The following is a 20,682-nucleotide window of genomic DNA, read 5'->3' on the forward strand; positions in this document are numbered from 1 at the left end:
AAAGAAAGAAAGAAGGAAAGAAAGAAAGGAAGGAAGGAAGGAAGAAAGAAAGGAAGAAAGAAAGAAAGAAAGAAAGAAAGAAAGAAAGAAAGAAAGAAAGAAAGAAAGAAAGAAAGAAAGAAAGAAAGAAAGAAAGAGAAGAAGGAAGAAAGGAAGGAAGGAAGGAAGGAAGGAAGGAAGGAAGGAAGGAAGGTAGGAAAGAAGGAAGGAAGGAAGGAAGTTTAAAATCTTGGAGGAAAAACCACAAGTCTGTGGGTCCCAGCTTAAGAATCCCTGATGGAGTTAAACTGGATGGGAGTTCATAGGTTTTCCAAAGCAGATGGAGCTGCCACACCTTAGAAAGTGAACGGCCAGAGTGTTTGCATATTAGCTGACTAGCTAGAGAGAGCTAGAGGAGGAGATGGGGTGTGACTTCCCTCACTGAGACCCATGGCTTCCTGGGCCACAGAAGGTTCAGTGAGGAGTTCTTAGAACATACCCATGGGCAGCGGCATTCATCTTTGGAGCACGAACTTGGTCCTTGGCTGACTGAGATTGCACAAGTAAAGCATTACACACTGTCCCATGGATCCAGTCCGACGGCTTTTCAGGAGCCCAGGGAGGTGGGGTAGGGCCAAAGAAGAGAGCAGATGTTTATGAGACCCAGGAAGACATCCACTTAGGAGGAAGTGTCCTGGGATCAGCATGGGACCTGGAGTCAGGAGACCCGGGTTCTCCATCCAGGTCTGCCATTAACTGACTATGAGACCTTGGTCAAATCATCCCTCATCTCTGGGCCTTGTCTGACAAATGAGAGGATTGAATAATCCTCAAGTGCTCACTGGGAATAGAGAATTGTGCTCAGCCCTGGGGGCGATATGATGTTTACATAAGACACGGGCCTTGTTCTCATAGACTTACAGTCTAGAAAGTGGGGTAAGGCGCCAGCACACATAGCAGTGATTAAAAAAAAGAGAGAGGATTACAGAATCTTAGCATCATAGACTTGGAGCTGGAAGGGACTGCAGGTGTCATTGAATCCAACCTCCTCCTCCTTTTTCAGATGAGGAAACTGAAGCAGACAGAGATTAAGTGACTTGCCCAGGGTCACACAGCTAGGAGGTGTCTGAGGCTGGATTTGAACTCAGGTCTTCGCGACCCCAGACCCAATGCTTTGCACACTGTGGTGCCTCCTAGTGGCTTCTCATTTTACTTCTGGGACACTCCAAGAATTTCTAACTTTGTTGATGTGGAAAGACTAGTGTGCTGGGGGTTGAATCAGGCTAGGGTCCGAGTCCCAGCTGTGACATTTCCCAGAATCCTAGAATCTCAGACTTGGATGAGACCTCAGATGCCATCTTGTCCAACCTGTACCTGAACAAAAGTCCCTTCTAAAGAGGGTCCTCAGCAAGGGGTTCTCGAAGACTTCCACCACTTAGTAGAAGCTCTCTGAGAGTTGCTATGAATGAAATATTCACCCACTTGTTGCCAATCTGGTGGCAAGATGAATTATGCTAGGTTGGTCTTCTGGTGATGGATACATGAGTTCAAATCCCACCTTGATTATTAAGGCAATCACTCTGCCTCTCTGGGTCTCAGTTTCATCATTTGTGATGATGTCCCTTCCAGCCTATGAACTGTGCCTCAGTTTCCTTATCTGGGGGTTGGATTCCATGGTCTTTAAGGTCCCTTGGAGCTTTAAATATACGAACCCGGGGTGCTTTCCTTGCTACCTTTCCAGCCTGGTAGGACCTGACAGAATTTGCCCTTTGCTGACGTAGTCTTTGGGAGGCCGTCATCCCTGCCACATCTAAACATGAAGGTGCTCCTCGCCATCACCTAACATCAAACGAGTGCCTAAGAGAACTACCCCGAAAGGTGCTGCATGAGATTAGAGGGGAAAGTTGTTCCCAGCCAAGGAGATCAGGGAAGGCTTTCTGGAGGAGGTGGCGACTGAGATGGACTTTAAAGCATGGGGAGGAGCTCGTCCCTGGAAGACGGATGGAGAGAGATCTTTAGTGTCTTTTCCATCTCAAAATATCCGTCTGAAAAATTCTAGTACTCTGCTGATTTTCAAGGCTCTCTTGTGGGTGGGCAGTGGAGAAATGGCCAGTGCTGGAAGGTATCTCAAAGGCCATCGAATCCAATCTGATCATTTTACAGATGAAGAAACTGAGGCCCCCAGATGGCAAAGTGAGCTGCCCCAGAACACACAAGGGACAATCACCCGAGGGAGTACCTGAACTCAGGACCTCTGAATCTGGAACCATTGTTCTTTTTGGTGTGCTAGTCCTGGCATCTAGGCTGTGTGATGCTCAATGGAAAATCCATGTTAGGACTCCCAGGTCCCTGAACAGTCTTGGGGAAAGACCAGAGGGAAATCACCATTAGTCTAGAAGATGGAAATATGTTCAATCCATCCCTGGGGGAATAAGGTACCCTTGTCAGACCGCCAAGGAATCAGGCGCCTCCTGGATAGGCATGTGTATGACATGTCTGACAGACTCAATTATTCCAGAGAAGTCACAAGACTCACTGTCCTGGCTCCCTACTTCACCGTCATGTCCCTGGTTTCCCTCCTGGCTGAGGAGTTACTGAGCTCCTTGTCTCTGATCTTCCCTGTCTCTTTTCCTGCTTCTCACCCTTGTTGGTCTTTCCAACCCCCTTATCTCTTATGGCTCTAGAGAGAGCTGGAAAACAGCTCATCTTGTCCAGTCCACCTCCCCTCCCATTTTACCGGTGAAGAAGTTGCAAGTGGTTAAGTGACTTGTCCAAGGTCACACAGCTAATAAGTGACGCCTGTGTGCTTTGAACCCAGGTTTGCAGACTACAGAGTCAGACTTCTTTCCACTCTCTTCCACTGCCCCCCAACCATTCTCTCTTCTCTCCTCTTTTGCTGGTCGTCCTCCTATATCTGTCTGCTCTTACCCTCCCACCTGAAAACTGGGGGCATCCTCCTTGGTCCTTGGTCCTTTTCTGTCTACTTCACTCAGGCAGTACCTGGCTCACCTGGTACCTGCCTCCACTACCTGTGTGGGATGGCTGTCTAACTGATGGGTCCATCCTTGACCTCTTACCTCTTCCCTATGACCAAGGAGAACAAATCTCATTTCCATTCTAGGGTAACAGCCCTTCAGATACTTGAATACAGCTACTGTGTCCCCCAAATCTTCCCTCCTCTCCGACTCAATTCGATTTAACTCAACAAGTGGTGGATAGAGCTCTGGACTTGGAGTCAGGAAGATGTGAATTCGAATTCTGCCTTAGACACGGATCAGATGTGGGAATCTGGGCACATCACTGGATCATACCCAGGCTCAGTTTCTTCGTCTATAAAATGGGGATAAGAATAGCATCTACCTCACAGGGTTGTTGTAAAGAAAAATGAGATGAAGTACCTAAAGCTCTTTACAACCCTCAAGGAGAAATATAAATCCTATTGTCAATATAATTATTATTAAGCATTTATTCAAGCGTTCCTTGAGCTTGGGATGGAAAAACAAAAATGAAAACAGTCCTTGCCTTCACTAGGTTTATATTCTACTCAACTAAATGTCCAGGCAGACATCAACCATTTGTTCTCATCAGTCTTCATATAGGTGTGACCCGTAGGTCAATATTCTCACCTGGAAAATGGGGAGAATCACAGCACAGTCTCACGGGTTGTTGTGAGTTTTGAGTGAAACAATGGATGGAGAGCGATGTCCTTGGGCACATCATAAACGTCAGCCGTTATTATTCTTTCTCTGAAGCGTTTCTAAGATTTGTGTCTTGTATTTGCGGATCTTCGGAGAACTCACCTAACCGTCCCCAAATTAGCAGGAGGAGAAGTTGTGCTGGTGGCCCATTTCTTCCCACTCCATCTGTCTTGTAATCATTTAACACTGCTTTAATCCTGGCATATCCCTGCCCAAATACCTGCCAGAGCCCTGAAGAAGAGATGAAAAAATGCACCTCCTCCCTTTTTTGTACAAGGTGGGGAACCAGTGGCCCTCTAGGTCCTCAAGGGCGGCCCTTTGACTGAATCCAAACTTCACAGGATTTGTTCTGTAAAACTTGGACTCAGTCTAAAGGCCACACCCAAGGACCTAGAAGGTCACATGTGGTCTCAAGGCCAGAGGTTTCCCACCCCTGGTGTAGAATATTGTAAATACCATCAGGCTCATTTGCTCTTGGTTGGTGAGTTTTGCTTAACTCTCTCTCTCTCTCTCTCTCTCTCTCTCTCTCTTCTCTCTCTCTCTCTCTCTCTCTCTCTCTCTCTCTCCCCCTCTCCCTCCCTCCCTCCCTCCCTTCCCCTCCCCACTCTTCCTCTCCCTCCTTTCCCTCTTCAGTCTCTCTCCTCCCTGTCTCTGTCTTTCCCTCTCCCCCTCCTTTTTCTCCTCTCTCTCTCTCCTCTCTTTCTCTTTCTTTTTCTCTATATTATTTCTTTCAAGGAATGGCTCCCTAGATAGAGGTACCTTCCCCAAGTCGGTGTGGTGGTATAATGCAAAGAGTATTGGCCTTAGAAGCAATAGACAAGGGTTTGTATTGCAGAAAGGAAGTTTACTCTCTATATTCATGTGAGTAAATCATTTTATGTCATACACTTAAAAACATTCTTCTAAGGGTCCCTAAGCTTCACCAGCTTCCGGGAATCAAGGTGATCCCCAGATACAAAAAAGGTTAAGGTCCAAGCCTTTCACTTTATAGAGGCTCAGAGAGAAGTGACTTATTTAAGATCATACAGTTAATAAGTGGCAGAGATGGAATTATGAACCCAGGTCTTCTGACTCTAAATCCTCCTCAGGCCCATTCTGGAAGTCTTTCAAACTTGGCAGAATGTGTGCTTATACTCCCCTGTTAGGGCCTTCTGGAACCTAGGGTCACAATGCTGTAATGAAACATGAAAAGGAGCTCTCATTGGAAGAATAATAAAATAAACGTCAGTCATGTGTGACATCTGCAGTCTTTTTTATTTCTCCAAACACTTTGAGCACCTGATTTCATTAGCTAATAGCATTCACTTGTCATCAGAAACTTTACAGGGACCACACCCTCAAAAACCCAGCTTATAAATTCACCTCCTTGGGGCAGCCTTTGAAAAGCTGCCCAGGATTAGAGAAAGAGCCTTAGATTTCCTGTTAGTAAACTTGTGTTCCAGCTCTGGCTCTAACACCTGTTAGTGGTAGGACTTGGGCGAGTCACTTTAACCTCTGTGAACCTCAGTCTCTTGATCTGTAAAATGTAGATAACACCCTCCCCATCTGCTTCACAGGAAGGATTTAATGAGACAATGGATTAGAAAACTTTTTTTTCTGTCAGGCTGTAAATATTTTCAGGTTCAATTGCTTTTCGTTGGTGAGTTTTGCTGAACAGTCTCTCTCTCTCTCTCTCTCTCTCTCTCTCTCTGTCTCTTCCTCTCCCCCCACTGCCCCCACCCTTCCTTCCCTCAGTGAACCTGACAGACAGTAAACCCTTTGAAAACTATGAGGTTTTGTACAAATGTGGAATATTGGCAAACCCATGGGGACTTTTCCTTATTGTGGCTTTCCTCTTGATTTAATTCAATGAACATCTGCTCAGTTATTAAGCAAGGCAGGTGCAGAGTATGGTGTTGGGTCAGAGAGAGGTTCAAAGTTTAGATAAGAAAGTGTCTGATCTCATGGAGCTCACTGTCCAGTGGGATTGGTGGTAGGGGAACAATTCCCAATCATACAGATAACTGAAATTCACAATGTTATATCATCAGTGCATTAGCCTAGGAATAAAGTGTGGACTTGGGATGTTATTAGTATAGGGAATGCCCACATGAGGAAACACCCCCTATCAATGGGAGTCAGCACTTTCTCTATGATTTATAATCCTAGAGAATTGCTGGGAGAAGATACTGAGAGTTAAGTGACTTTCTGGGGGTGGGGTTCACATCAGCAGCATATGTCAGAGATAGGAATCGAACTCAGATCTTCCCAGCTCAGAAGTCAGCTCTCTGTTCATTATGCCAACAACATGGACTCTCCAGTGCATAAGAGAGGATCAGCAACAAGAAGAACACAATGACCCACGGAGGTCCATGGGAGAAGGTCATATTTGCTTGGGTTCTATGGAAGAGGGTAGATGCACCAATGTGGTACAGTGGATGGAACCCTAGGCCTGGAGTCAGGAAGACCTGAGTTCAAATCTGACCTCAGACACTTACCAGCTGTGTGACCCTGGACAAGTCACTTCACCCTCTTTGCCTCAGTTTCCTCATCTGTAAAATGAGCTGGAGAAGGAAACGATGAACCACTCCAGTATCTCTGCCAAGAAAACACCAAATGGACTCGTGGATTGTCATACATGACTGAAAAACTAGTGAACAATAATATGGAGGAAGTCACATTTGACTCTTAAAATGTTAGAACTGGAAGAATCCTTAGAGACCAATGAGTCCAACCCCCTTATTTTACAAAAGGGGAAACTGAGGAAGGGAAGGGAAAGTGACTTCCAAGAGCACACTCACATAAAGTGAATGGCAAAGCTGGGATGCAGGCTGATTTCTTTTTTTTTTTTTAAGATCTGTTCTTATTTTTTATCTTTGTATTCCCAGTGCTTAACACAGCGGCTTCCACTAGTATGAAATTAATAAATGCTTACTGAGCTGAACAATTTAATTGCAGGTAGATAGGAAGGAATCAATTAATAGATTGATGACATATTAAACAGAGTCCAGATTCAGAACTTTACTCAACATAGGTTCACGCTAGCAAGAGAAACCTTACATGCATTTCTTTTGACTCTGAGTTTGCCATTCCTCTTACCCCACTGCCTCTTGGCTTTTAAAGCTGGGAAGGAACAAGCAGACAAAGGGAATCAGTATCATGGGTCAGGTATTTTGTTTTGTTTCGCTTTTTTGGCTTGGTTTTCAACTATGTGAAATCCCACGTGTTGTTGCTTTCTTTGTATCGTGGATTACCTGGGGGAAAATGATGAGCTGGTCACATAGCAAGGATGAGGGGAACCCTGTAGACAGCAGTTACTTTCTATTAAGATCCATATAATGGCAAGGAAATGAGAGGAAACTCCCTTCTGGTGGATTCTGGGAGTACATGGACAAGTGCATGGACAAGCCCGGGATGGACAAACGGCCATGGGCTATCCTCTGCGCCACTGGTGGGAGTGCCTGTGTCAATGAGGTAGATCACAGGGCCATCCGAATACTGGGGCACTGGAACGGATGCGTTATTTTCTAAGTGACTTTCCATCATTTTTCTACATGGATTGAAGCCCCCTGAGGCCAGGGGATGGAGCTACTATTTCTACCGATCTTCATCCAAGATGCTCAATCTTCCGTCTCTGAGCTTTTGTTCCCCAATGCTTTCTTTCCTCCTTTCCATCTCTTGGAACGCCTAGCTCCCTTCAAAGCCGTTTCCAACCATACCATCTGTACTCTAACTAGCCTCCTCCTTCTTTCACCAGAACCTGGACTCTGCCTTTGGGTCATGTCATCGGTAACCTTATCTTGCCCAGAAGCAGGAGTCCATGTCACCTAATAATATTAACACAACTAACACGTTTACGGCACTTACTATGTGCCAGACGCTGCTTTACAATCATTATCTCATCTGATCCTCACAACAGCCCTGGGAGGAAGGGGATATTATTATCCCCTTTTACAATTGAGGAAACTAAGGCAAACAATGGTCAAAGGATTTGCCTTAGGTCACACAACTAGTAGCTAGTAAGCATCTGAGACTGGATTTGAACTCAGGTTTTCCTGGTCCAGGCCCAGAATTCTAGCTACTGCATCTCCTCCCTGCCTTCCCAGACATTTCCAAACCATGCTGCTAGACTGTTTTCCCTCCTTCTTTCCAATTCCCCTTTGTGTCTAGTCTTCCTCCATTAGAATTTAAGTTCCTTGATGTCAGTTTTGTTTAGTCTTGTTTACTTATGATTGTATCACCAACTCTTAGTACAGTGCCTAGCACATAGTGAGTCCTTACTATATACTCCTCCCTTCCTTCCTTCTTTTCTTCATCCTTTCCTTTCTTCCTTCTTTCTTTCCCTCCCTCTTTCCCTCCTTCTCTCCCTTCTTCCTTCCTCCCTTCCTTCCTTTCTTCTTCCCTTCCATCTTTTCTCCCTTCTTTCCTTCCTTTATTCCTTCCCTCCCTCTTTCCCTCATTCTCGCCCTTCTTCCTTCCCTCCTCCCTCCCTTTCTTCATATCTAGCGTAGGAGATAGTCAAATGCAAACCAGCTGATTGACTAACATTTATGCCCAGTCATGATGTTGCTGCCAGGTGGGAGTGGGGAAGCTGGGCACAGTGACATTCATTAGTCCTTTGATTTCATGCGTTTTTGTACCCCTGCTTCTCTCCCTGATCCAGATGTGCCCCAGCTGGGTGCAAGTTCTTCGAAATCTGCGCCTCACCAGGAGTGGTTGTTGACCTCAACTGCCATCCTATCAAGAAGTTACCTTCAGGCACATCCAAATGTCCCCTGGAGCCGGGGATAGAGATGACGGTGAAGATGAAAGCCCCGAGCACCCTTCTTAATGATCAAAAGGTGAGTGTGATAGTGGAAGAGAGAAACTGAGAATTAGGGATGGTCTGCCTTTTTTTGGCCTATATTTGTATTCCCAGAGTTTAGCACAGCGTCTGGCGCATAAGGAGCACTTAATAAAAGCTTGTTAACTTGAAAAAGATCTGAGAGATTTATTGTACTTCATCTTCAATATGACCGATATGATGTCAGTAAAAGAAGAGCACATGTGACCTTAGGCTATGGTAAAAGGCACAGCGTCTAAGACTATTGATCCTGCTTTATTTGGTCCTTGTCAGATCACATCTGGCATTATGTTCGGTTCCGAGTGCTTCCATTTAGTAATCACAGAACAAGCTGGAGAGTGTCCAAAGAAGGGCACCCAGAATAGTGAAAGCCCTTTAGGTTCTTCCATATGGCAGCTGATTCAAGGATATGGGGATGTCTAGGCTGGAGAAAAGAAGACAGAGCAGGAGAGGAGATAGCTGTCTTCAAATATTGGAAGGAATATCATATAGAAGAGGAATTACGCTTGATTTCTTTGATCCTGGAGTATAGAATAATAGCAATTAATAATATTAGTAATAGTATGTAGTACTTCGAAGTGTGCAAAGAGCTTTACAAATATAATTTAATTTTATCATTTCTTAATTATAATACCTAGTCTTCTTTCTGTTACTTTTCTATCTATCTTGCATATAGCTTGCTTCAGGTTGGGTTAGGGTCTTCCTGACTTCTCTATCCACTATGTCCCCAGCTGGCTCAGTAGCTAATGCTCCTGGGTTTTGTGAACATTAGACTACCGTGTTGTCGGCCTCTCTCCTCCTTCTGAGGGCCAACAATATGGTATTGGCTGAAATCACAAGTGCCTTTCTGCACTTTCTGCAGGTCAAGATCTCCTATTTTGGACCCAAATCAAGCTCTGACCAGGCCTTGCTCTACCTCACTGGTGTCCGTAAGTAACATTTCCAATTCTATTGGGGTGGTGCTCGAAAGGTCTCTCCCCTTCAAATGCATCACGTAGTTTGAGTTAATGCAGTTAGAGAGATGCATGTATCAGAAGTTGAGGGAGGCACTAAATATTAGAAAAATGACCATTTTGTGGGGTCTAATTCTTATTCCTCTGCTGACATCCTCTCTGAATATCTTTCTGGGGCATCGAGGCAACCCCATTTTCTAGAAGGCTATATTTAGAGAGTAAGTGTTGGCTGGAGAATTGGGTTCAGTCTGAACACCACATTTTAGGAAGGCCATGGATACACCGAAGAGTGTCCAGAGGAGGGCAACCATATTGGGGAAGGGCCTAGAATCTGTGTCACAGGAAGATCAACTTAAGGACTCAGGATTGTTGAGCCCCAAGAAGACATGAGTTGGTCAGGGGAGACAGAAGAGCCATCTTGAAGTATCTATAGGGCTCTCTTGGGGAAGAGGGATCAGATTGAGCTCTGGTTAACCTGAGAGGACACAGATAGAAACAATGAGTCAAAGTCGTAAATGCTAACCTTTGGCTTGACAGAAAAAAAAACTTTCTAATAAATTGGAGCCATCTCAAAGCAGAAATGCGCTGCCTCCAGAGGTGGTTGGTTCCGCTCCACTGGCAGAGGCCAGACGACCACTTCATTTGGGATGTTGAGGTGGGGATGGGGTCATCCATTCAGATAATGGACTGGACCAAGTGGTCTCTGAGATCATACGACAACAGATCTAGAGCTGGAAGGAACCTTGCCAACCCTCCAACATCGCATAGCTAGGCAGCACAGTGGGTACTTGGAAGTCAAGAAGATCTATGTTTGAATTCTACCTCAGACACACACCAGCTGTATGACCCTGGGACAAATAGCTTTATCTCCACCTGCCTCAGTTTCCTCATCTGTAAAATGTGAAAAAAGTTCCCTGTAAAATGGAGATAGTAATAATAGTGCCTGCTCCACAGGGTTGTTATGAGGATCAAATGGTACAGTGCTTTGCAAACCTTAAGGTACCATATAAATGCTAGCTATTATTATTAAGTGTGGGAGGCAGGATTTGAACCCAGGGCTATTCTAACAGCATGTCTGGCTCTGTTTTCACTCCTCCACACTTTCTCTCCACCTCTGAAATTTTCTGATTCTATGAGGTCTTCCTAAGCTGGAAGGAACCACATCCCATGCGGCTTGCCTAAATTGGGACAGGATGATTAGCAGATTGGCTGTGGCAATTTCAATTTTTCAGACACAATAACTGCGCCGTCTACCAAAACATAGAAAGGCTGTTATTTTTCTTGGTGCAGAGCACCTGAACCCATAAAATCACAAATCACTGGAGTATTGACATAGAGACGTTATCAGGGACCATACAATTAGGCAGTGTGGTGCAGTGGGAAGAATGATGAATTTGGAGTCACGGGACCTGTCAAATCCCAATTCTGCCACTTGATTAAAATCCAGAACATTCTCCTTCTTTCTTTGATGAGATGAGTGCCCATCTGACTTTCTGTCCTCCTCGTCCCCTGCCCTCCTACTACAGGACTTCAATATACATGTTAATGACCTCACAAATACCAAAATTCACAATTCCTCAAGCTATTTACTATTCTTCCCTCCAGCTCAATCACACACACGTATAATTGATCTTGGCTAATTCTACACTTACAGTTCCCACCTCTGCAAAAGATGGGAGGCAGGCTTCACTGAAGTCACAGCAGGTGACTAAATTGAACAGAATTCTAAAGTGCTTTCTTTTGCCTTGCTGTAGATACTATGTACATTGTTCTCCTGGTTCTGCTTACTTTACTCTGTATCAGCTCTTGTAAATCTTCACAAGTTTCTCCAAATTCTTCGTAGTCATCATTTCTTACAATGCAACAATGTTCTATTACATTTATATAGCAAGATTATTTTATACAACAACAAAAAAATAATAATGAAATTTATCTGGATGGACAAAAGATCAAGGATCTCAAGGGAAATTAAAAGAAAAATGGGAAGGAAGGGGACTTAGCAGTACCAGATCTCAAGCTATTCTCCAAAGCAGTATCATAAAAAAAAAAAAAGATTTAGCATTGGTTAAAAAATAAAATGGAACAAATTAAGTATACAACATACCATTGTTGCTACAAACAAACCAAGTAGCCTAGTGTTCCATAAAACCAAAGGCGCCATCTACTGGAGTAAGGACTCGTTATTTAATAAATACTACTGCTAAAAATAGAAAATAGTCTGGCTGCAATTGGGTTTACATCAAGACCTCACACCTTCTTCCAAGATTATCTTCAAATATAATAGATAGCTGACTTAGGTTTTGAAAGTTACATCATCAACGTGGCTAATACAGAAATAAGTTTTGCATGACTTCATATGTTTAATTGATATAATATTGTTTGCCTTTCTCTATGAGTGGGGAAGGAGTAGGAGGGAGTGTTGCAACAATCCAGCTAGCAGCTGCTGTGGGGGTGTAAACCAACAACAACCAGCTCACAGAACACTGCCAGCACAGGTTCTTTTGATCTGCTTTACTAAAAAGAGCAATGTTAAGGGGTTAACAATCTTACAAATTTAATCCAACATACAAATATCATTCACTAATTTCAGGGGAAAAAGCCAGCACCCTGAACTTCAGAGCAAATACAAACAAATTACAAACATCAACAGACAGACCTTGTCTGATTCAAATCTCAATTCGCAGTTACCAGAGTTTAACAAAGTCCAAACATCCGGGTTTACAAGCTGGAGGGCTCTTAACTACAGCTGCCCAGAGTCTCCACGTAGGGTGCACCACCAAGAGTGAAAGCGCTAAGCAAATAGCTCTCTCTTCTCTTTTTATGCGCTCTTTAGCCATCATCAAAAGTCATCTGAGTGAACAGAACTTAAGCTCTTACTATTGGCTCTGGAGTTAGCACCTCCCCCTAGGACCTTGAGGGCTTTACGCCCACATCAACTTAGCACCTAATAGCTAGGGGTTTTGTGCCTACTTGGGAGCGAAGATATAATCAGACCTCCCTCCATGGGCCCCATCTGGAGCCCCACCTTAGTTACCTAATTTAATCAAGGAGATAAAGGCCAAAACTCTTCAAGGGCACTTGGTTGAATAAATGCTAAGAGCCCATCTTGATTGCCAATACAGGAAGGTAGAGAATTTGGAACTCAAAATTTTTAAAAATGAGTGTTAAATAAGGGAAGGATTTCATGATCAAAGGATATCACAGAAGATAAAATAAATAAGCTTTATTACACAAAATTTTTAAAAAATCATTGCACAAGCAAAACCAATGCAGCTAAAATTAGAAGGAAAATAGTTAACTGGAGGGAAAATCTTTGCAACAAATCTCTGTGATAATAATCTTATGACCAATCATCTTTTTATGATACTGTGTTATGAAATACTTGTTTTTGTTCTGTGAATTGAAAATAAAATAAATTTTAAAAAAAGAATAGACTCAAATCTACTAGAATAAGAACCATTTCCCAATTTGCAAATGGTCAAAAGATAAGGGCAGGCAGATTTTTAGAGGAAGAAATCCAAGCTATCAATAGCCATGTGGAAAAAAATGTTCCAACTCATCCATAATTGGGGAAATGCAAATTAAAGCAACTCTGAGGCTCCATCTCATGTAAATCAGATTGGCAAAGAAGACAAAAAAGTGAAATGACAAATCTTGGAGGAGTCCTGAAAAAAAGGAATGTTAATGCACAAGATCTGGAAATTGGTCCAGTCATTCTGGAAAACAATTTGGAAGTATGCCCCAAAAGTCAACAAATTGCACATACATTTTGATCCAGTCATAACATGGCTAGGCCTATACCTCAAGGAAATCCAAGGAAGAGGAAAGGGACCCTTATGCCAAAATATTTATACTAGTTCTTTCTGTAGTGGCAAAGAACTGAAAACTAAGGGGGTGCCTATACCAATTGGGGAATGGCTAAACAAATAATGACACATGAAAGAAATTGAATATTAGTATGTCATAATTATGAAAAACATGGTTTCAGAGAAAACTGTGAAGACTTGTATAGAGGCAGATGAGTGATGGAGTGGATAGAGTGATGGGCCTGTAGTCAGGAAGTCCTGGATTCAAATTTAGCCTCAAACACTAACTATATGACCTTGTCATTAATTAATTAATTAATCAATTTCCTCATCTGTAAAATGGGGATATTAATAGCACCTACCTTTCAAGATTGTTATGAGAATCAAATGAAATAATAATTATAAAAGCACTTGGCACAGTGCCTGGCACATAGTAGGCACCACATAAAAGTTAATTATTATTAGCTATGATTGTAGGATCTGACGCAGAGTGAAGTAAGTGAGCAGGAACAGTAGCACAATTAAAATGATAACCACAACATTGTGAACACAAACAGCTTTGAAAGACTCATGCACTCTGATCGATCCAATGACCAACCATGATTCCAGAGGGTCACGATGAAGCATGTCACCCACGTCCTGGCAGAGAGGTGATGGATTCAAGAAGCAGAATGAGAACTATATCTTTGGACATGGCCAATGTAGGAATTTGACAATGCATATTCATTACAAGTTGTCTTTTTCTTTTTCCAAAGAGGGGGAGATGTGGGAGAAAAAGAAAATGAATACTTAATAATTGGAAAAAAAATTAAATTTTAAAACATGTATATAGTAATGCAGCTTGGCTCAGTGCATGGAGACCTTCAAGTCTGGAAGACTTGGGTTACAGTCTTACCTCTGACATTGGTGTTGGCTCTGTGATGCTTGGAAAGTCACTGCGCTCTGGGAAGCTTTCTACGTCTCTAAGTTACAGAGTGGGTACTGGGCTGACTAATCAATGAGCACCCATTTTCTTTTTGGTGTTTTGTAACTGCAAAAGATGCTGCTATAAATATTTTCATCTATATGTTCCTCTTCCTATGTCTATGACCTTTTTGAGGTTTATACCTAAGAATGAGCTTACTCTGTCAAAGGATATGTACAATTTAATGACTTTTCTAGTATAATTTCAAATTGGTTTCCAGGACAGTTAAACTCATTCACAGCTCTATTGACAATGCATTAGTGTACCTGTCTTCTCACAATGGCTTCATCATTTATCTTTTATTTTTGCCAGTTTGGTAGGTTTGAGGTGAAACCTTAGAATTGTTCTAAAATATATTTTATTATTAGTGATTTAGAGCATTCTTTTATGTTGTTTTTGATAGCTTCTATTGTTTGTATGTTTTGACTAATTATCTGTTGGAGAATGGCATTAGAAGTTCTCAGATATTGATGTAAATTCCCTATTTATCTTGGATTTCAGACCTTTAAAAGAGACATTTTCTATAAAGACTCTTTATCATTTAACTTACCTTTAGTTTCTTCTAGCTGCATTGATTTTGTTTGTTCAAAACCTTGTTAATTGTACGTAATTTGAAATTGCCCATTCTCTCTTTTATGATCACTTCTCTCCCTCAGAAAATCACATTACCACCCTAGGCTTTAGTTTGTCATCTGTAAAATGAGGGGGTTGAAGACGTTGGTCTCTGAGGTGACTTTTAGCCCCCAGTCCATTACCCTTTAATCCTTCTAGTCATAGTTGTATAAGGTACATCTTTCCATTCTCTTTCCATTAAAAAATGATGCTACTTCTTATATTTATCACAAATACTGTAGCTTATATTGCATAAGGTATTGATCTAAATCTAATCTCTGACAGGGGCTTTCCAGTTTTCCTGGCAGTTGTTGTCAAATAGAAAATCTTTAACCTGGGACTGCCATCTTCAGATTTTATGAGCACCATCACATTTGATTGGCCAGCTTGTATCTTGTCTGTGTTGTGGTTACTGCTGTTACTAGCAACTTCTTAAAACTGAATTAAAACTAAAATTTAATTATACATTTAAATAAACATTAAGAATATGTGATGTATTTTATTTTTAAATTGCCTGCATTACTTCCAACATCCTCCTCCCATCCCCCACCCCTTCCAAAGAGCCATTCCTTATAATAAAGAAATTTTGAAACAGCAGAAGAGGGGAAAAAATCAGCCAAATCAATCTACACCCCCCCCAAATCTGATATTATAGGCAATGTTCCCTACTCATGGCCCTCCACCTCTGCAAAATAGCTTAGGGAGGTGGGTTTTTTCCCATACATTTTCTCTGAGACTGAGTTTGCTCTTTACAATTTCTAAACATTCAGTTTTGATAGTTTTAGAGGGGTTGATATTTCCACTTAACATTGTTGCAATCATACTGTTTTCCTGGCTCTGCTTACTTCTCTCTGCATCAGTTTATATGTCTTCCCATGCTTCTCTGTATTCCTCGGGTTTATTCCCAGTGGTATTCCATTACATTTATATAATTCTTTAATCAATGGGCACCTACTTTGTTTCCAGTTCTTTGCTGCCACAGAAAAAACTGCTATAAATATTTGGGGGTGTATATGGACCCTTTATTTTTGTTAGTGACCACTTTGGGCTATATATCTAGCCGTAGGATCCTGGGTCAAAGTGTATGGGCACTATAGTTTCTATTTCATTAGTGACTTCTTCTGTTGGCTCCTGTTTCAGAAATCTCCCTGGACGTTGACACTTATCGAAATGGCAGAGTAAAGCCCACCAACGGCAAGATTGACAAGGTAAATATAAGGGGGATTTCCTCATCCAGGGAGCTGGAAGAGGGTGAGGCTGTTGACTTACTATTCCCAGTCTGTTCTAGATTTCCCAAGGTGGCGGATGTCACCTGGTGGTGGGAATGTGTGGGGAGCAGCTGCTCAGACTTGTAGTGATCTTGAATAAGGCATGTTTGCCATAGACCACCAACTCTACAGAGTAGGTCCCATGGAGTGTCACATGTTGAAAGCCTTGGATTAGTCTTCTAGGCGTGGCCAGAGAGAAGCCTTAGGAACAGGAAAGAAGGTTTGATTAGAGACCAGACTGGATGGTTCAGGGCTCCATCACCTGCGCCACCCCAAAAAAACCTTCAAACATATACACCCCCAGATTGCATTACTCAAACCAGAATAGAAAGAACTCTAGATCTAAAGTCAAACGTACATTCGGTTGCTGTTTGGGTTACTCAGTTCACTGTGTGACTTTGCACAAGCCCCTTAGCCTTTCTGAGTTGATTTCTTTCTGGGCAAAATGAGAATTCAACAATATTTATTAAGCAAACAGCTACACAACAAGAATGAGAGGCAGCAAGACATAGTGAACGAACACCTGCCCTTGACGTCAGGAAGACATGATGCACACTGGCTCTGAGGCACACTGGCTGTGGGACTCCTAGCCAAGTCACTCACTTCTCAGTGCCCCAAGGGAAGTTCTAAGCTTAAGTTGGAGAAAAGGTGCTGATCTGCATTGGTAGATGGAGTCTTCTCATGAGGGATCTCTTTATAGCAATCAAATCACAACCTGGACCAGTCCTGCCCCTCCCCCCCAATCTTGTGAGGTAGTTGGGTGCATATGTCGAATATATCTATTATATAGATAGAATATCTATCACAGATGCAGAATATGTATTATATATAGGATATATGTGTTGAATACATATCATATGTAGAATATATGTATTCAGTGTGTAGGATATATGTCTAGAATATATTATAAGTGCAGAATATTATATTAAGTCAATGTAATATCATATATCGTATCGTATCATATCGTGTTGTGTTGTGTCATTTCATGTCATATGATATCACATCTTATTATGAGTCAGTATAATTCTACAATAATTCTATAATATATTCTAAATACATAATTATTGACCACATTATATATGTAGAATATATTATATGTAGAATATATTTGATACATGTATTATATATATTCTATACTGGTTCATAGTGTATATGTATATATGTATACACACTTGTATGCAGGTTTATAACAAGTATATATATGATATATATATACACTACAAATCAACCAACTTTTATTAAATGTTTACTATGTACCTGGTGCTGGGGATAAGAAAAAGAAAAGCAAAATCATTCCCTGCCCTCAAGGTGCTTACATTCTAATAGAGAATCTGTTACTTCACGTAAATCCATTTGGTCAGAATGAGGAGGAGAATGGGGTATACATTTACGAGAGACACTGTCCCTGTTCTCGGGAAGCTTTTTATAAAACTGCTACTAGCTACCTCGGGAGGGCTGTGGCCAGGAGCAGATGAGCTAATGGGGGAGGGTGCTGGGCAAATGGGAATGATGAGGAAGCTCTCACATTGGAGTCCTGGAATTGAGTGGCCACTGTAGAGTGGGGAGGACTTTGGCTTTTTATTGATTACATCCAAGGAGCGCGAGCCAGTTTCATGGGTCCTATTGCCGGAAAGGTTTTGATTGGCCCAGCGACAGACTCTATGTCTGCTGTCTAATGACCAGTGTCCTTCAGTACATAGGGGTTTCCTGTGGGTTGCAGTAGATTGCTTTTGGGCACACAGGAACTCATAAAACTATTCTAAGGTGTGGAGAAGCTGGGCTCAGCATGGGCAAAGGGAGAATTCACATAGACTGACAGAGAACAATACATCCTTTATGAACAAATGAAGTCACTTGTTTATCTAAAGGGAAGCATTCTCACTTTGAGCCATCAAAGTATATTGCAGAGCAGTTGCCTGTAGGCTGACTAGGATATTCTGAGGAAATAAAAACGAAATTACCATAATAAATGTCATACTGATGTGGTTCAGAGGCTATGGGGCCCGCCCTTTCAATGACCATTTGAACTGGCAGGCTGGGTTCCCAAATCACAGAATTCCAGGGATAGTGCTGAGAGGCCGGAGGGAAGGAGGGGTGTTCTCAAGTACAGTAATTCATCAGTCCCCATCCAGTGTGCTCCCCTGGATATCAATAAAGTTAATACCTTCCTAAATGATCAGGTCACCCTTTCTTAGTATCATTTACCAATTACCATCAGTTAGCTTTTCCAAAGGGATATTTACAGAAAGCATATAAACAAATACCTCTAGAAAAGGGATCTTGCTTTTCTCTACCACCTTTCTCCCTGGGGACAGTGGGCTTGATCTTAAAGTGGTTGCTATAAACCCTTCTTCCACCAAACTCACTTCTGGCAATGGCTTGGCCTCTGCATTAGCCTTTCCCTTGCTTGCAGGACATGGTCTCTTGGCTTTTGCGTCTGTTCATTCTTGGGCTGGATCAAGCAGGTTACTCGTCAGGGCTGGCTCTGTCCTGGCCCTGGCTGATGTAGCTACTGTCATGCTCTGTAGTTTGCTGGCCCTCTCTGTGTTGGCTCTTCTGAATTTTCAAAGCTCACAAGGTTCATTCCACCTCTGATACTCATTCACCCAAGATTAAGAAAGAATTCGACCCAAAGAGAACGTGACAACTCTGGTAGGAAGATGTCCATCCTAGCAGTATGTGCCATTGTGTCTTCTTCTCCCCTTCCCCAGAGGCTCATAGTATTCCTACTTTCTCCACAAGGAGGGATAGGAAGATTTCTTCTGTTTGAGCCTTTTGCATGGCATTTGGCTCTGGTTCATGAGCCAATTAAGAGCTATGTGTCCTCGTGCAGTAAATTGACAGGGAACTGTTAAAGAATACCCAGGTGTCCTCTCAAGAGGGTCTCCTCCATTATCCACCCCCCAACTTGAGCCAATGGCAGTCAGAGTACTCTGTGAATGCTCTACAGACTGGGCATTCATTAGACAATTCCCCATTACATGAAGAAAGAAGGCCCCAAACAGGCATGGTTCACCCACCAGGAAGATGAGTAAGTTAGATGTGTGGTATAAAAAACACCAGATTTTTGTACAGAAAACCTTGACTGAGACCTTGGCTCTTCTTTCTCTCTGTGTGATCTTGGGCAAGTCGCCTCACTGGTAGAATGAGAGAGTTGGATTAGATGACCTTTGAAGGCCTTGCCACTTCTAATGTTCCCAAACACCATAGATAAAGGAAGTAATGGATTGGTTATTGATGATGGTGATGTCAATCATGATGAAGATGACGATGATGAGGATGACAATGATGATGATAGTGGTGGTGGTGGTGATGATGATGTCAATCATGATGAAGATGAAGGTGATGATGATGAGGAGGAGGAGGAGGATGATGGTGGTGGTGGTGGTGGTGGTGATGATGATAATGACCACAGCAACCATGTGGCAATAACAAAACTTAACACCACAAGCATCCTTTGGGAGAGAATCAGAGAATTTCAGAGTTGGGAAAGACTTTGAAGGCCATCCATCTAGTCCAACTGGTGCCTGAACAAGAATCCACTCCAACATATCTAAGAAATGACTGTCCAGCCTCTGTCTGAAGATCACCAGTGAGGGAGAATCTCCTTCCACCTTCCAAGATTGCCCATTCCATTTTAGGGCAGCTCCCATTACTAGAACGCATTTCCTGACATCCTGGGGTGTGCTAGCAAATGTTTAACATCTGGCTCTCTGGATAAAAAAAGGGAGGGGGGAATACAATAGACACACTTTTAAATTTAATCTTCATCATTAATGTCTTCTCTATCACTTAAGACTAGAAAATCAACAAAACAATAAATTGAGCCCTGATTTATTGTGTTTGCCAATTTCCTAGGTGTAAATGCTCGTACTGAAAATTTGACAGTCTGCTCACCGGGGCAAGTATAAGCTGGCTCCAGCACAGTCCTGAGTGACATCTAACTTGCAAGAGCCTCTTTGGAACTTCCCTGTCTTAGTCCTGGTTCTGTACTCTGGGACCCTCTTCCACTTGTGGGCCCTGCAAAGACTTGAACCCAGGCCTCATTTACCCTTTGAGTCTTCTCTGCTTCAGACTAAACCTCCTCAGTTCCTACAACTACTCATCACTGGACATGGACAGGACCCTTCACCCTCCTGCACTCTCTGTTTTGGGCACTTCCATCTAATCAATGTTTTCAAAATATGATGGCCACAATGAACACAGTCCTCCAGGTTTTGTCTGAGCAGGACAGAGAAAAGAGGGGCTCTCCCCTTCCTATTCATTCCTGGAAGCTGTACTTCCCTAAATCATAATCTCTTTCTCCCTCCTTATCTCCCTTTCTCCTTACCCCTCTGTTTATCTGTCTCTGTCTCTGTCTCTCTCCCCCTCCCTCCTCCTCCCTCTTTCTTTCTCCCTTTCTCTTTCTTTCTCTCTTCCTTCCCTCCCTTCCTTCCTCTTTCTCCTTCTCCTTTCTTTTTTCTTTCTTTCTCTTCCTTCCTATTTATTGCTTTCTTTCCATCATCCATCCTTCTTTCTTTCTTGCCTTCCTCTCTTCCTTCCTTCCTCCCTTCCTTCCTCCCTCCCTCCTTCCTTCCCTC

The 20,682-nt window shown here is 42.6% G+C and overlaps 1 protein-coding gene across 1 annotated transcript in view; it reads left to right on the forward strand.

Annotated features, from left to right (window-relative positions):
- LOC118837993 (protein-arginine deiminase type-4-like) overlaps window positions 1-20,682 on the forward strand; it is a 53,671-nt gene that overhangs the window by 11,488 nt on the left and 21,501 nt on the right. Inside the window, exons 2-4 of the mRNA XM_036745173.1 lie at window positions 8,320-8,497; window positions 9,362-9,428; window positions 15,975-16,042. Of these exons, the coding sequence (XP_036601068.1) occupies window positions 8,320-8,497; window positions 9,362-9,428; window positions 15,975-16,042 (313 nt within the window). The remainder of the gene's footprint in view (window positions 1-8,319; window positions 8,498-9,361; window positions 9,429-15,974; window positions 16,043-20,682) is intronic.

Source organism: Trichosurus vulpecula, chromosome 2 (assembly GCF_011100635.1).
Source record: "Trichosurus vulpecula isolate mTriVul1 chromosome 2, mTriVul1.pri, whole genome shotgun sequence".
NCBI lineage: Eukaryota > Metazoa > Chordata > Mammalia > Diprotodontia > Phalangeridae > Trichosurus > Trichosurus vulpecula.